Source organism: Puntigrus tetrazona, chromosome 5 (genome assembly GCF_018831695.1).
Source record: "Puntigrus tetrazona isolate hp1 chromosome 5, ASM1883169v1, whole genome shotgun sequence".
NCBI classification, from domain to species: Eukaryota; Metazoa; Chordata; class Actinopteri; order Cypriniformes; family Cyprinidae; genus Puntigrus; species Puntigrus tetrazona.
Window position 1 is genome coordinate 11,169,890 of NC_056703.1, and position 16,801 is coordinate 11,186,690.

The 16,801-nt window shown below is 37.0% G+C and overlaps 1 protein-coding gene across 2 annotated transcripts; it reads left to right on the plus strand.

Annotated features, from left to right (window-relative positions):
- Positions 1 to 323: 323 nt before the first annotated feature.
- Positions 324 to 16,785, plus strand: tbc1d8b (TBC1 domain family member 8B). 2 transcript variants are annotated; one of them, XM_043239710.1, is made up of 21 exons: positions 324 to 635; positions 3,209 to 3,319; positions 3,437 to 3,555; positions 4,313 to 4,535; positions 5,763 to 6,003; positions 6,167 to 6,374; positions 7,243 to 7,410; positions 7,510 to 7,611; positions 7,764 to 7,914; positions 7,989 to 8,203; positions 8,940 to 9,057; positions 9,283 to 9,568; positions 9,826 to 9,952; positions 10,332 to 10,430; positions 10,974 to 11,042; positions 11,153 to 11,393; positions 11,515 to 11,580; positions 12,232 to 12,312; positions 12,712 to 12,753; positions 13,049 to 13,146; positions 14,505 to 16,785. In XM_043239710.1, the coding sequence occupies exons 1-21, from the start codon at positions 509 to 511 to the stop codon at positions 15,063 to 15,065; spliced, it is 3,453 nt and encodes a 1,150-aa protein (XP_043095645.1). In that variant the 5' UTR covers positions 324 to 508; the 3' UTR covers positions 15,066 to 16,785. The 2 variants fall into 2 exon arrangements, with proteins under 2 accessions (XP_043095645.1, XP_043095646.1); XM_043239711.1 differs by lacking the exon at positions 12,232 to 12,312 and having other exon boundaries at positions 325 to 635.
- The last annotated feature ends 16 nt before the right edge of the window (positions 16,786 to 16,801 follow it).

Below are 16,801 nucleotides of genomic sequence, written 5' to 3' on the forward strand. Positions count from 1 at the left end.
TAATAAAGCATTATGAACTATTAATACTTTAAACATGTAAACACAATATTGGACTATTCCTATTTCTTCAAAAGTGCTTAAAGGATAATTAACTTTAACATTAATTAAAGAATTTTAGATTCTTATTCCAATTTCTGAGCGACGCCTAAAAGCTTTGGCATGGTAGAAACCGAAGAGCGCCAGGTAAAACCGCTGAAGGCGGTATCGTGACAACGCGCCGTAAACATAAGTTGCTGTCCCTTTAAATAATTTGAAACATGGTCATGAGGTGGCGCGGGGATTCTGGGAAGTGTAGTGGATAGTTTCCAGGGCATCGCTTTCATCTGCTAAGCAGGGCAGATGTGGAAGACTACAATCCCAGCGGCGCCGGTGTTGCTGTCTTTGGCTCGGTTTCTGTCGACGTGGGAAAAGCGGTGCAAGAGCAAACAACTCAATCTATGGGTGTATGCGCTTGAGATGATACGAGTGTCATGCAAGAGGACGCGTGTCTCTGAAAACAGATTCCAGCATGTGGCTCAAACCCGAAGAGGTGCTTCTCAAAAACGCGCTGAAATTATGGGTGACGGAGAAATCCAACGATTACTTCGTGCTGCAGCGCAGACGCGGATACGGAGAGGACAGCGGCGGACTGACAGGTAAGTTAACGTTACCGGGAGCGCGCGGATATCCGTGTTCAAGCGCCAGGCATGGAAAAGCCTCCGATGCCTCAGTTCATGTGTTAATATGTATCCAGCGGTCATCTATTCTTAGGTGTTACTCCTTGAAATACACTTCAATTGATTTCCCCAAACTATTGATTTTTAGTTTTAACCCCAAGTGCTTTTGCAACAGGTCAAGGGTTAGCGCAGTCATGCAGGTTGGATGTTTTGTTTCAAGTTTGACTGTCCAGTGGACTGATGATGTGCTCTTTTGAGTGCTGACGTCACCACTGCGGTAAAACTGGCCTTGTGCATAAACCTACTTAAAAATGCAACATTCCTCCAGATATTATATATATATATAGAAGCTGAAGCCCAAACGAGTTCAATAAGGAGACTGTTCATGTAGGTCTGGGATGCTCCTTCCTTTTGACAGTTGTTGCGTCACGCTGTGACGTCAGATTGTTTAGGTTTGAGGTGGATCAGCGTGTTTACTGGCAGATGCTTTCTTTCTCTCGTGTCACTCTGAAAGAAGGCCGTATTGATCGCTGATACCACTTGAGAACGTCTTGTCAGTAAAGTGCAACATGATGACTGCAAGCATTTTAAGCCCATTTAAACGATATCTTTTAAGGACACGTTTATTCATTTTTACTATTTGAGCATTAAATGTTACACCAAAACACCTAAACTATTTTAAGAAATATGATTATAATGATGCACATTTGCACAAGCACTCATTTTAAGGTGTCCTTGTTCTAGTGTAATTATACATTTAGGTACTGAGTAATATTAGTTAACTACATGTACTTACTGTATTAGTAAGACACTGTGTTGGGGTTAGTATTACTTGCTTAGGGTTGCTGTAATTATGCATAATTTATCGTTATTATAGCACTAGGTACATGAAACGTGTAACAAGGGCACTTTAAAATAATGAAAATACCAAACTCAATATAATGGCTGTAATATTCTACTGCAAACAAAAATTATATAACAAATTTTTGTTCAAAATTGCTTCTAATAATTGTTTAATTTATTTTTAGCTGTCATTCTATTTTTTTTTTATATATATATGAGTAAGTTGGGTTTATATTTGTAGCAATAGCCAACAATACACAATTTGGGTCAACATTATTATATTTAAAAATCATGTCAAAAATCATTAGGACATTATGTAAAGGTCATGTTGCTTGAAGATATTTTGTACATTTTTAACTGTAATAATATCTTAATAGCCCTCATTTTTGATTAGTAACTTGCATTGCTAAGAGCTTCATTTGGACAACTTTAAAGGTGATTTTCTCAGGATTTTGATTAGTTTGCACAATCAGATTCCAGATTTTCAAATAGTTGTATACCACATATTGTCCTACCCTAACAAACCATATAAATATGAGGACAGTCGTAAGATGGTGGCAGGACCAAATCTATGTCATGGGAAGTGGTGCTCAATTTTAAATCCAATCCTGCAATTAAATGCGAGTCGGAAAGGATGCCTCTACATATTAGAGAGCTGAAAGCCTACTGAGCTGCTGCGTTTTAATGCTTTAGAGATGTATGGGCATTGGTCTTTTGGGAATTGTCTGCGGTGGTAGATGTTGGGTCAAAAATGTATTAATAAACTGAACTGAGCTGCTTTTGCAACATCAGCAGTGTTATTGAACTGAATTAAAGCAACACTGGAATAAATAGAGCTGAATAATGACGCTATTGTCTTCTTTAGAACTGCTGTATACTTTAAATTGAATTTGTATTATAACTGAGGAATTTTTAAAACTTTAACACTTATTTTTCTGTTCTGTTAATGTTAAGCTGCTTTGAAACACTCTGTTTTGTGTTAATGGGACTTGACTCAATAAATAAAACAAGAGTTTATATAAAATAAATGATTAGTAATAAGTCTTGCAGCATCACAGAGTCACCAGCACAGAGGAATTCATGGCTACAATTGTTGTTGAGCTGATTACAGGTTTTACTCTAATTAGTGACTATTTTTTTCTTTTGGAGTTCATTGCCATGGAAACCTTTGCTTCATGGCTAAGGGCCATAATACACCAGCTTCTTTCTAAAGCAGTGCAGAGAGGACAGATTTTCAGCGACTAACATTAAACTCCCCGCTAACCTCCTGATGTGCGTCAGAGATATCGGAAGAAGTAAATCAATTGCCATTCAAACCGTATATTATTCCATTTTGTTTCATCATAGTAACATAAAATATTTTAATGTTTTTTGAAGGGAGTCTCTTATGCGCACACACAGGCTGCATCTATTTCATCATAAAAACAGGAAAAGCTGTAATTTTGTGAAGTACTGTTACGCTTTAAAATCATCAGCCATTTCTCCAGTCTTCCGTGTCACGCGATCCTTTAGATATTATTCTAATACGCTGATCTGATGCTCAAGAAATATGTCTTACTATGATCAGCGTTGAAAATAAAAGCTATTTGTTTTTGTGCAATGACTACTCCATAGAAATGTCTTTTCAAATTCGGTTGTAATTCAGGCTTAAAGAAACATATATAAATAGTTTTGTAATGTTTTTTTTATTTTTGATGTCATTGTTTTAGGCTTGCTGGTTGGAACTTTGGACACAGTTCTTGACTCCACAGCCAAAGTCGCCCCGGTTCGCATTTTACACCAGACGCCCGACTCTCAGGTGTACTGGAGCGTTGCCTGTGGTGAGAGATGTGATGTATTAGTGTGTTAGTACTAGTGTGTTAGATTAGTGTGTATGTGAAGGCTCAGACTCTCTTCTTTTAGATCCTTATATAATGTGTGTGTGTGTGTGTGTGCAGGAGCATCTTTAGAGGAGATCTCGCAGCACTGGGACTGGCTGCAGCAGAACATCATCAGAACTCTCTCTGTGTTTGATTCTGGGGAAGACATCACCAGTTTTGTCCAGGGAAAGATCAGGGTGAGCGGGTTTAGATTGCTGCTGTTTTTTGTTTTTGTGTTTCGTCAAACTAGTCACATAAAAACAGTTTTTACATGCCTTACTGCATGTTTCGCCACATTTTTAAAGACAAATGTCCACTGAGTGGCGCTAAAACACAGGTTCAATATGTGAACTCCGGCACAGTTATATTAAGTTGATATAGGTATGTATTGCGGAGGTTCAGAATTCAAATGTCCATCCACTGTTGCTAAAAATTAATGCTCTATCATGTTGGAAACATGCCCTACACCAAATTCAACCCTAAACCTACCCGATAGTGTTAACAAATGCAAAACGGTTCATTTTAATGCAACCGTGTCATTTTAACTACCTTTTACACAGATTTTTAACTATTTTGCTAGCGAAGAAACTATATATGAAACCCATAGATTGAAGCTGATATGTGTGATCTTAATGTTCAAAAGCATCAGTTTTCAATTCACTCAGCATTTTAATATTGCTTTGAAGCCATAACATGATATTCTTCAAGTAATTGTGCAAAAATTACGCTTTATTAACAAAAATAAAGAAAAATGTATGTGTAAAGGAATGAAAGTGTTTTACTGCCATTAGTGCTCGTTTCTATTGGAAACTGCAGTGATATGTACTTGTTGATATGTATTTCGTGACTCACAAAAAAGTGCGCCCAGGTACGTTAATGCCATGAGACCAGGTAAGGTATTTTAGATGTTAGCCCCAGTCTTGCATTGTTGACTAGATTGTGTTGTTTCTGCAGGGTCTGATAGCAGAGGAAGGCACATCAACCGGTGATGAGGAGGACCCCGAACGCTTCCGGGAGGCTGTGCTGCGCTTTGAGCGTTTGTTCGGTCTGCCTCAGAGAGAGAAGCTTGTGACGTATTTCTCTTGCAGCTACTGGAGAGGACGAGTGCCAAACCAGGGCTGGATCTACCTCAGCACCAACTTCCTGTGTTTCTACTCCTATATGCTGGGAAATGAAGGTTAGAAACATGATTGTCCGTTTACACAAAATACCACAAGTTGGCAATTTTCATGATGGTTATGATGTCCGAACAGTGCGTTTATTACCAAAGTTTTTTTTTTTATTATTATTTGGTATCAGTACCCCACATATTATTTTAGAACTGTGGTCCTCTGGGGGCTCCAATTTGAAACCATTGCCTTCTCTTATACTCATTAAGGCTGCATTTATTTGTTCAAAAAAAACAAAAAAACAGTAACATTGTGAATAATTATTGACATTTTTAATATTGTTTTATTAGTTTAATATACTTTATGACATAATTTATTTCTATTAAGCAGTGCTGAATTGTCCTCAGCCATTATTTTAGCCTTCAGTGTCATGTGATCCTTCAGAAATCATTCTAATATGCTGATTTATTATCACTGTTGAAACTGTTGTGCTGCTTAATATTTTTGGAACCTGTGATACTTTCTTTTTACTTTTTCAAATTATTTGATGAGTAAAATGTTATACTTTTTTTTTTTTTTTTTTTTCAGACAGTATCAGGCGTGAGTCTCATTTTTTTAATCCATTTTTGGATCTACACATTACACATCTTTGCTGAATAAAAGTATTAATTCCTTGAAATAAAAAGAAAAGAAAATTGCTGACCTCAAACTGGTATTGTATATTGTAACACAACATTTCTATTTTAAATAAACACTTTTTATTCATCAGAGTGTCCTGAAAATAAACAGTGTCACATTTCCTAAAAATTCTAAGCTGCACAAGTATTTCGAACATTGATTTTAAATCAGCAATTTAACATGATTTCTGAAGAATCATGTGACACGTTAGACTGGAGTAATGATGCTGAAGACACAGCTTTGATTCACAGGAAAAGATTTAAAAACATTTGAATAGCTGTGTATATTAAGTTTTCTTATCAATGATTATTCGTTATTAAGCAACTCGGACAACTCAAATATTTCCTCATGCAAAAAAGTTAACATTCACATATCAACGTCCTAAAGAGATGGTTTGCCCAAAAATAACAATTCAGTCATTGTTTACTCCCTCTCATGCCATTCTGAATCTGTATGTGTTTTTTTTATTTCTTCTCTGCATTATACTTAACCTAACTAAATGTAGTAAGTAATGTTAAATATAACACCTTGTGTGCTTAATATATTATGGTTTTGTCTTTATAAGTGTTATAGCTGGGTTCTGCCAAAATCTAATGTTGTTTATGCATTTCTCTTAGTAAAACTGGTGTATCCCTGGGATGAGGTGAGCCGCCTGGAACGTACGTCGAGTGTGTTGTTGGCAGAGAGCATCCGTGTGTGTGTGCGTGGAGAGGATCATTTCTTCTCAATGCTCCTGAGGCTCCAGCAGACATACATGATCATGCAGCAGCTGGCCGACTACGCCATTGTGCGGTTCTTCGACAAAGAAACATTTATTGCTGAACATCCACTGGCCAACCCTCTTCACATCACACAGAGGTGCATTAGTTTTATTCCTATTTTTTTTCTACCGGGCGATACCTAACGGTGTTTGTAATTGTGCGTGCAGACTTGGCCAGGACACTCCTGAAAAAAAGAGATTTTAATTTCAGTGAGTCCTTTTCTGGTTAAATAAAGGCTAACTCTACTGTAATTGTTGCAGGGCTCTGGAAATCCATGCAAGGAATCAGTCATTTCGAGCATTTTTCCGGTTGCCACAGGAGGAGAATCTTTGTGAAGTGCATGAGAGTTTCCTCTGGGTTCCATTCAGCCATGTCAATACGCTTGGAAAAATCTGTGTCTCTGAGAACTATCTGTGCTTTGCGAGCCAGGATGGGTCCCAGTGCCATCTCATAATCCCTCTATGGGAGGTGCGTATACTGCACATTTTTCTGCAAACTGCGAAGTCTGTCATGGTGAAGACTGCCCTTGAGAACAAGAAAGCATGCATGATTTTACTTAATGTGCACCTGTTCTTCAAATCTTAATAGTATATTTAAAAAAAAAACTGTACTTACAGCTAATATAAATCAAATAATAGGTCACCTAAGTGTATTTAAAAAGAGCGCACTTTCATGAATGTAAGGTAATAAAAGTACACTTTTGATTTATTGTTTTTAAAAGTCTTAAAGAAGTATACCTTAAGCAGACTAGAAACAAAATAAATATAATGTACTTTTTAATGCTTTTTAGTGTATTATTTAATAAAAATGTAATAAAAAGTAAATGTATATATTTAAATTAGTGTTGTCAAATGACTAATTACATAAAAAAAGTGTTTACATTATATATGTACATGTACAGTATATGTAAATACATACACATAATATATATTTGGAAAATATTTGCAATGTTTATACATTTTATAGATTTGATTTCTATATTATATATAAATATATTTACTACATAAACATAACATATTTTTCTTAAATATATAATTGGCTGTGTTTGTATTTATATATACATAATAAATATACACAGCACACACATATATTATGTAAACAAAAACGTATTTTATTGTAATTAATCATTAAACCATTAATTAATCATTTAACAGCACTAATTTAAATTGAAACATCAGGGGTTTTTTCACCCCTCTTGGCCATGGGCATATTCTAGCAGTTCTGCCTTTATACTTATCGAGTTTTGACGAGTTCATAGGTTTCTGCTGTTTCGTAATCACTGTGTATTTCACTGAAGCTGATTTTTGTGTGTTCTGGCATTAATGTATTCCTGTAGGTGTTTAGTGTAGAGCTGCCAGATCGTGGTAGTCGTGCCCTGACTGTGTCTCTTCGTGGCAAGAGAGCTTTGCGTTTTTCAGAGGTTCGGGATTTTGAGCGACTAGCTGCCACCATCCGCAGGAAGTGTGGAACGGCAGGAAGTCCCCAGCACTACATCAGTAATCCGGTAATTCCTCTACACTCCATTTAACGGTATGATGTTGTGGCAGCTGTAACAATTCTAGAGGAGATAATAGACTACCATGTGTGTGTTTTTCTCTTTGAGGATGAGGAGGGTGTGATGGTGGGACAAAGTCAAGCTGTCAGCACTGAAGCTCTGATGAACGTCTTTCATCCGCATGATGCAGAAAACCTTGACCCCAAAATGGTACAAATAACCAATATTGTATTAATTGTATTAATGTATTAATTCAGTGAAGGCATTAAATTGACCAGCAGAGTAAATGCATTTATCATCTTTTCTGAAGGATCATGTGACACTGAAGAATTTTTAACTTATTTTAACATTGTGATTGACAGCTAAAGGAGCGAATGAAAGAGCAGTCGTGGCAGATCCATTTTGCAGAATATGGCCGTGGAACTGGAATGTTTTGCACCAAAAAAACACGGGATCTCATTGTACGAGGAGTTCCAGAGACTCTCAGAGGAGAACTGTGGATGCTCTTCTCAGGTGTGTGTTGTTCTGGATGTGTGTAGGTGTGTATGTGCCACAGTTCTGTACACGCTTGTTTGCTCGTGTTGTAGGTGCAGTACATGACATGACCTCTCATCCGGGATACTATGGCCGGCTGTTGGAGGAGTGTATGGGCAGCAGCTCGCTTGCTTGTGATGAGATTGAGAGAGATTTACATCGCTCGCTCCCAGAACACCCAGCATTCCAGAGTGATACAGGAATCTCCGCTCTTCGCCGTGTCTTGACTGCCTACGCTCATCGCAACCCCAAAATCGGCTACTGCCAGGTAAAAACACACACATTATATTTTTATCTACTCTAACACATGGTCTCAGTATCGGATTGCACAGTTCATAGAACATCTGATTCATCTTGTTCACAGAAATGTTAAAAAGCTTTCGCAAAACCATCACGCTGCACTGTTTCAAGCTGCCCAGGTTTGCATTGGTGTAGTGTTTATTAGGTTCATGGCATAAAATCTTTGAACTTAGCAAGTGTTTACATAGCAGTGCTTTGACCTGATTTTGTTTTGCTTAAGTATAATGGGGCATTAAGTGACTGGTTGTAGCTTCAGAGTGCATCAGACTTTATGTTGGTGTGCAATGTGAGGAAAACAAGAAAAATGAAAACCAGCTGAATCTATTGTAGTCAGCATAAATACTAATTTAAAAATGTTTCTCTGTGCAAAACAGAAAGGACATGAAATATGAATAATCATTTGGTAAACAAAACTTGGTGTATGCAAAGCATAATCATGGAAATTATGCAAAACGAATCACTGTATTCAAGGAATATGGTGAATGCCTAAAATAAAGCATTTTTATTATGGAAGACAAATTATTTTTGTGTACATTTTAAACTGTCACAAACTGTTAAAGGGCCTAAAAATCTGTAATTTTAAATGCAAATGTGTGTTTTTCACTTTTAAATTGCTAAAAAAAACTGTACTCCACTTCGACTAATTTTAATAATAATTAAGTTTTCATATGTTATAACTATCATTGTTTTTTCTGTATGTCCAGGCGATGAATATCCTGACGTCTGTGTTGCTGCTGTATGCTAAAGAAGAAGAGGCTTTTTGGTTGCTGGTCGCTGTGTGTGAACGAATGCTCCCGGACTACTTCAACCGTAGAATTATTGGTATGTGTGTGTATGAGAGAGTTGGTTATGCACAGGAGGTGATTGAATTATCTTAATATACTTGCAGGCTCGTAACACAGTGCCAATGGTGTAGGGTGCTCCACAATTTTTTTTCATGTTAAATACCTAAATGCCATTTCTTGTTGTTACTGCTAGTGGCAGTTTACTGAATCTATTTATTTATTCTGACCGTATTATACATGTCTTTGTGCATGTGTTTTCCAGGAGCACTGGTGGACCAGGCTGTGTTCGAGGAACTGATTCGTGAGCATCTAACCCAGCTGACAGAACACATGACGGACCTGTCCTTTTTCTCATCAGTGTCGTTGTCATGGTTCCTGACTCTGTTCATCAGCGTGCTGCCAATAGAGAGCGCTGTGAATGTTGTCGACTGCTTCTTTTATGATGGTATCAAAGCCATCCTGCAGCTTGGCCTTGCTGTCCTTGACTACAACATGGACAATCTGCTTTGTTGCCATGACGACGCAGAAGCTGTCACAGTCCTCAACAGGTGATTGGAATGTTGTTCTTTTAACATGGCCAAAGCATGATTGTAGCAAGATGCATTGCCATTTTATTATGTGCAATGTAATGTTAATTTATAATATACTGTATATGTAAATATAAAGTACATTTTTACATTTTGAGAAAAAGATTAATCATTTGACAACACTTAATTTATATTATATTTTATTATATTATATTATAGAAAGGAAAAAATGCATTTGCAAACTTGATCTATATTTAAATCTTGATTTTATCCCCCAGGTTTTTTGACAGTGTCACAAATAAAGACAGTCCCCTGCCAGCTACTGTACAGCAGGCATCTGCAACAGCCAATGACAAATCAATACATAAGGTTGACATCAGTGATCTCATCAAAGAGGCGTATGAGGTAAAGCACATACTGTAATATACTTATTTTTGAAGCCTTTAGCCCTGGTTTTATAAGAACTCATAGCAAGAGGATTTTTTTTTGTATTTCTAAGGTAGTGAATTTATAACAAAGACTCTCTGTACAATGTGACTAATAAAATAAATGTGATTGGGAGCATCTGACGTCTTTCTTAATGCCTTTGCAATTAACGCCTGTACAGATTTTATAGGGCTGTAAAATCTTAATGTGGAATGAAAAGGTGTACATTTTTCAGCACTTTCTAACTGGTCAGTGGAATGGAGTGATGAAAACCCCCTCTTGACAGGAGTACTGGGGTCAGCGAACTGAAGGTCTGAAATAGAGAGTTGCTCAGACTAATGAATTTTTTTTATTTCAGAAATATGGAGACATTCGAACGGAGGAAGTGGAAAACATGCGGAAGAGGAACAAGCTTTATGTCATTCAAACACTAGAAGACACAACAAAACAAAATGTAGTAAGTACAAACACCATGCTGTATGCACCTTACACATTTATATTTAGAATATAATATCAAATATAATAAACCAAGCATTATCATTTTAAACAAAAGATAAATCAATATGCATTTATAAGTTTTAATTTTGATGATGATTATCTCATTCATAATGGAAGCAATTATGTGGTTTTATGTATAACAAAGTAAACATATCATTCTGAAGTTTTGGATCAGTCATTTTTTCTTAAAGAAATTAATTTATTCAGTGAGGATGTATTAAATACATCAAAAGAGTTTGAAAATGTTACAAAGGATGTCCGTTCTTTGATTTCTGAACAAATATATAAAAAAGATTTAAAATTGTAACCGTATTTCACAATATTTGTGTATTTTGTACATTTGTGATCAAATAAATAAGAGAATCACTTATAATTCTTACCAACGAAGAACCTTTGAACAGTAGTGTAATTTGCACAATTCGTTCTTTGCATATTGTTTGCACAGTGGCAGTAAAGATGTTTGTCTATGGAAAATTGTCATTTTTGTGTCTTGTTCCTGCAGCTGCGTGTTGTTGCCCAAGACGTGAAATTCAGTGCTGCACAGCTGGATGAGCTCTACTTGCTTTTTAAGGTGAGTTTTGCTAACAGATTTTTGCACTTCAGTCCCTAAAGGCCTAAAAATGCTGCTGCAGCCACACAAACCGTTCAAGCTAGTGAGTCTTTCGACTGTTTGTGTTACAGAAGCAGCACTTTGTGAGCTGTTACTGGTCAGTGTGTAGTCCTGCCCTGCAGAACCATGACCCCAGCCTGCCATATCTGGACCAGTATCAGCTGGATCAGTCCCAGTTTAGTAGCCTGTTTAACCTCCTGCAGCCGTGGACCACACACACACACGTGCGCTCGCTGGCATGTTCAGCCTTTCGGCTTCTGGACGAGAACGGAGATGGACTCGTGAACTTTAAAGAATTCATATGCGGCCTGAGTAAGAGGAGCCAGCCCTGAACTAAACTGACTGCCCTTTGACCTTTTAACCTCAGTATAGAGCAGCTTTCCTTAAACCTGCCAGATTCATTCAAGAGTATTTGTGTGTGTGTGTGTTGCAGATATCCTATACAACAGATCTTTCACAGAAAAACTAAAATTTCTCTTCAAACTGCACCTTCAACCAGGTAAATCAATTTTATGATCTCTGCAGCTGTGCTATAATAAAATTCTAGTGTAAACATAAGACATGGTTACACATGTATATGATTAATATGTCTGTATATCTATCCCCTTTACAACCCCGTTTAGCTCAATAAATCTTAATCTATATATCTGGCCCATGTATAACCCTACATAATCTATATATCTAACCTATCTATAGCTCTGTATAATATTTAAATCTAACCCCTCTGTAACGCTTACTCAGGCTAATATTTGAGTCAAATATCTACAAACCTCTATATCCCTATTTAATCAACATATCTACCCCCTCTATGATGAACCTGTATAATCTATATCTAACCTCTAACCTCTAACCTCTCCTCATTATTTACTTTACTTGTAAGTTTTACATTTTGTTAATTAGTAAGTTATTAGATGGGTTTTTTATCCAAAAGAACTTAAAGAAGTTAGTACTTGGATTTTGAATTACTAGACTGGATTATTTTGGATTACTAGATTGGATTTGTAACTGCTAAATCCCCATTACTCCTGATAATGGTGAAAGGTTCATGTGGCATGTTTGTGTGACTGTGCCTTTCAAAACATTTTTTACTGGTTCAAATAAAATAAAAGTAGAACGTGTGCACATAAGCATATTTTGTGTGTTTCTTCAGGGACCCAGGAGTGTAAGATTTTACCGTCATCTAGATTCTTTCCTCCGGCTGAAGATCACTCTTTCTCTACTCGTCTTTCTGGTCAGCTTCCACTGCTTTCTGTGGCTACTTATGCCTCTGGCTGCTTATGCCACTTTTCTTTTCATTTCATTAATTCGCTAAATTCTTTCATTCATTCACATTTCTTTTCACTCTTTATTCTGGGTGTGTTGTAATATCACTGGTTTATTTTGTGTTCCTATGTGTATTTTAAATTGTTTGTGTGTTGTGTGTAGCATTTATATTTGTGCTTTATATTTGTGTCTCACCTAACCAAAAAGCTTCGATTTCTAGAAGCACACCTAATTTTGGTGTTTTAAAAGAAGCAGAAGCTCAAACCCTGCCAACTCCAAAAACAGTATAGACTACATGTATGCATGTACATCTGCTCATGCATGTAAGTGTCTTTGTGTTTCATGGCTGTCCCTCTCTTCCACATAGACTCTGCAGAGGATGGAGTGATTAGAAAATGTCCAGAGAGAGGTGAAGTATTCATCCCTGTTCTCTAATCATGTTCTCTGTATCATATCGTACAGCATCACAAATAAACCATAACAGGGTGATTAGGGTCTGTGCAATGACCAAATAACTGCATTTTTGCTTGGCTACTTGACAAGTATACAGACATAAAATATAAGTCAAACGAAGAGTTTATTATGGGTTATTGTACAGAAATAATTGAGCAGGGAATGCTATCATTGATGAATCAGAATAAAATGTAAATGTTAATAAAATAAACTGTTTAAAAATCAGTTGTTGTTTTTTTTTCATTTTTCAGGTCGTGCTAAAGTAGATCTGCAGGAATATCTGAAACAGTGGCAGGAAGACTTGCAGCGAAGAGAAGAGAATATTAAAGATCTGCCCAGAATTAATCAGGTAAACACACACTGAACATGTGGTCAGAATTAAACTGGTACATAAATCAGAAATGTCTCTGTTTCCCTTGTTAATGGTATTAAATGGCTTTGTTTGGCCTTGCAATTATGAATAAATGGTGGCTTTTCATGGTGGAGATTTTTCCAGTTTATGTATAGCTGATCCATGTGCATTAAAGAGCTAGTACACCTAAAAAAAAAAGGTTATGAATCACTCACCCTTGTGTCATTTCAAACCTGTAACCTTGTTCTTCTTTGGAACACAAATAAGATATTTTTGATGAAATCTGAGAGCGCTCTGACTCTCCATAGATGGCAAGGATCATAACATGATCAAAGCTCAGAAATGTAGGACATTTGTAAAATAATCCATGTGACATTCAGCTGTAAGTTTACAAAGCTATGAGTATACATATCAAAGAATAAAAAACATATCCATATGTTTGTACGCGGATATATTGTGTACACTTTTTGTATGTTTACATATGTTGTGTACGTTGTTTATGTATGTGATACTCTCCAAAATAGTGCTATAGTGCAATAATACGGTAATGCAGTTAAAATTAAAATGTTATTTTAATTTTCTGCTTTCTGTGTAAAATTGGTTGAACCACTGATGTCACATGGATTATTTTAACTAAGTCCTTGCTGTGTTTCTAGACCTTGATCTTGTTAGGCCCCTTGCTGTCTATGGAAGGTCAAAGATATTATGAAAAAAAAAAAATCTTAATTTGCTTGCAAAGATGAACAAATGTCTTACTGATTTGAAAAGACACGGGGGTAAGTAATTAAAGATATAATTTAAATATTTATAATTTTTGGGTGAAGCATCCCTTAAACTAAAGGTAACATCATGTGATCTGTTCACTACCTAAGGCAATTTGAAAAGAGTGTAGCAGTAAAAAAAAAAATTGTAAGTGTGCATTTAATAGAAAAATGTATCCTTTTGATTTCTGATATGTCACTTAAAGATGGTTCCTCATGCTTATTTAAGTACAACACCTGGTTGGCTTTGTGCTGATCGGTGATGATTCCACACGTACTTTGAGGTGTTTGACAACAGTGTCATCAGCATTCATTCTCCGTTCACTGACCTTGTTCAGAGCAGTTCTATTCCTGTTCTCTGCCACAGTCTGTCTGCTCTCACTCTCCTGAACACATTCAACCTCAAGTGGAGACTTGTCTTATTGAAGTGTAATAGGAATGTTGCCTGTGATTTGTTGTGATTTCTGACCACATTTAAGCCATATATATATATATATATGTATGTATGTATGTATGTATGTATATATATGTATGTATGTATGTGTACACACACAGTTTAGTTTAATTAAAGAGACCGTATCAACTGTGTTCCAGGTGCAGTTTATTGGTTTGACAAAGACTCTGTACGGTGTGTTCCACGGCAACGAGGAGGAGGAGAGTCTGTACCGGGCTGTGGCACGAGTGACTAGTCTTCTGCTGCGCATGGAGGAGGTAGGGCGGAGACTACAGGAGAGCAGCCCGCAGAAAACACCCCAAAGCACACCCACCAGCACGGCTCAGCCGGAGACCTCCCCAACATTACCCACCAGCCCTGAAACCGAAACCCTTGCTAAGGGTGAAGGCGATCGACCCGAGTCTCCGACCAGTCAACAAGAAACCGCCCCGTCCCACTCTGACATTACCCCAACCTCAACCTCGCGCCCTTCCACTCCCACCAGCAGTCCCACCGGAACCAGCAGCCCCGTGTTGGACACGCCCACAGACACCCCCAGCTCACCCTCTGCGGTCAGAGACGGGGACTGGAGTTTCTCCTTCGAGCAGATTCTTGCATCTCTCCTGAATGAACCGTCTGTGGTCCGCTTCTTCGAGCGGGCCATTGACACCGATTCTCTGATCGCACACGCGCGTAAAAACCAGCTTAAAGACGCACACTAACACACTCTGTCAGAGCAATCACAGCAAAACACTGCCCTAAAAGCCATAAACCCCTCTCCCTTCCTCTTTCTCTTGTTTCTGTGTGACTTGTACAGGCAAGTGTTTGTGAAACACTCATGTCCTTTAAAGATGAGGAAACCGTTTTATTTATATACAGATGCACATATGCAGGAAATGAAAGGGACCCCCCCAAAAAAAGTATAAAATGATTCAGATTGCACAGTATAAAGAAAAACATATTTTGATGTAATATAAAAGATTAGTGTTCGATGTTATTTGTGTAATATAAATGATTGGTGTGAGATATTGTCATATAATGTAGATGAAGGTATTATAGATGAGCTATTATATTATAAATAATAGTATAAATGGCCCGTGTGATTTGGGATGACGGCTTTGCCTGCTTCATCCATTAAGTAACCTCGAAACCGCTCACACGCACATGCACTACGTCTGTCATTCCCAGCCTGACCTAACACACGTAAACACATGTGGGACCACAAAAGGAAGGATGATTCTAAGGGAAAACAAAATGCTATGCTGTTGAAATGCTAATTCTATTGTTTGAGAATGCATTCAAAACATCTTGTTCCATAACACATACATCGCCTTACATTACATACCTTGCTCGACCGAGCTATGAAAACGTACTTTCTGTAGAGGCCTGATTAGGAATGCCCAGAGCGGTTATGCTAATGAGGAGGGCGGAGTTTAGTCCACATCATATCACATTCCACTGCACTGAAGGTCTGTAATATTCCAGATAGTCGTGTAATTCTGATTCACTGAATGTGTTTGTGTTGAAAAACCGAAATCTGTGGTTTATGCCTTATTAGTTTTTGATTCAGGACTTCAGTACGATCACAAGTGCTTCCATTTAACGAAACTTATTTCATCTTTAAACATTTTTCGCTATCATTTTAGAGATTAGTTTCAAAATATATATGAATTTTGTCATAAAGCAAGAAGTATATTTTCTCGCATTGTTTTACAGATTAGAAAATATAGAGAACATACTGAAATGCTTTAGCAAGAAATATATTTCGAAGTGTTGCGCTGTAAATGATATGCAAAGTGTACAAGTAATTCTTCTGTCAGTTCATGTAGTCGAAGCTGTAAGAAACATTAAGTGATAAATCACTTCACCTATCATTAGAGTTCTCGTATGATGCTTAAAATGGACAAATGAATATGCAGAATTGTTCTTAATTTTGAATTTGTGAGATGGTGAGAGCTTGTGGTGATGAGTGCAGGAAAAGGACGTTGGTGTTTTGTGGTTATTCTGTTTAAAGTTGTGTCAGGTCTACACCAGCTAAAGTTTTTCGTTCTGTGTGTAGTAAAGTAGTTATGTTCTTCTAAAGCTGAAAAGGACCTTGGAGTAGGAAGCTGTAATGTGTATTTTTCTTTTGACTGGTTGTTCATCTAAGGATGTCGTTTTGGTTTTGTATTCTTGCACACTATCCACAAAGTCCATAGAAAGTTGCATTGAAGGATAAATTATTAGTATTACATCTCAAAAGCCGCTCTCGTACTGTTCTTGCTGAACATTTGATGTTCGCTTCATGTACTTCAGGGTAATAGTGTGGTCATTTTGATTTTTATTTTCATTTTTTTTTATGATTTTTGTCTTAAATATATAACTTTGTTACAATCTGTCCGTGCCTCATAAACTGTCACATTATGAAAATTTAATGATGAATTAAAATGTATGGAGAAAGGATCTTCCCTCTCTTTTT

Bases quoted from the DNA above. Each gene is read 5' to 3' on its own strand.
- tbc1d8b (XM_043239710.1), top strand. From the start codon at position 509: ATGTGGCTCAAACCCGAAGAGGTGCTTCTCAAAAACGCGCTGAAATTA. The intron at 9,953-10,331 runs GTAAAGCACATA...TTTTTATTTCAG, and splicing joins TCATCAAAGAGGCGTATGAG to AAATATGGAGACATTCGAAC. The intron at 11,581-12,231 runs GTAAATCAATTT...GTGTTTCTTCAG, and splicing joins CAAACTGCACCTTCAACCAG to GGACCCAGGAGTGTAAGATT.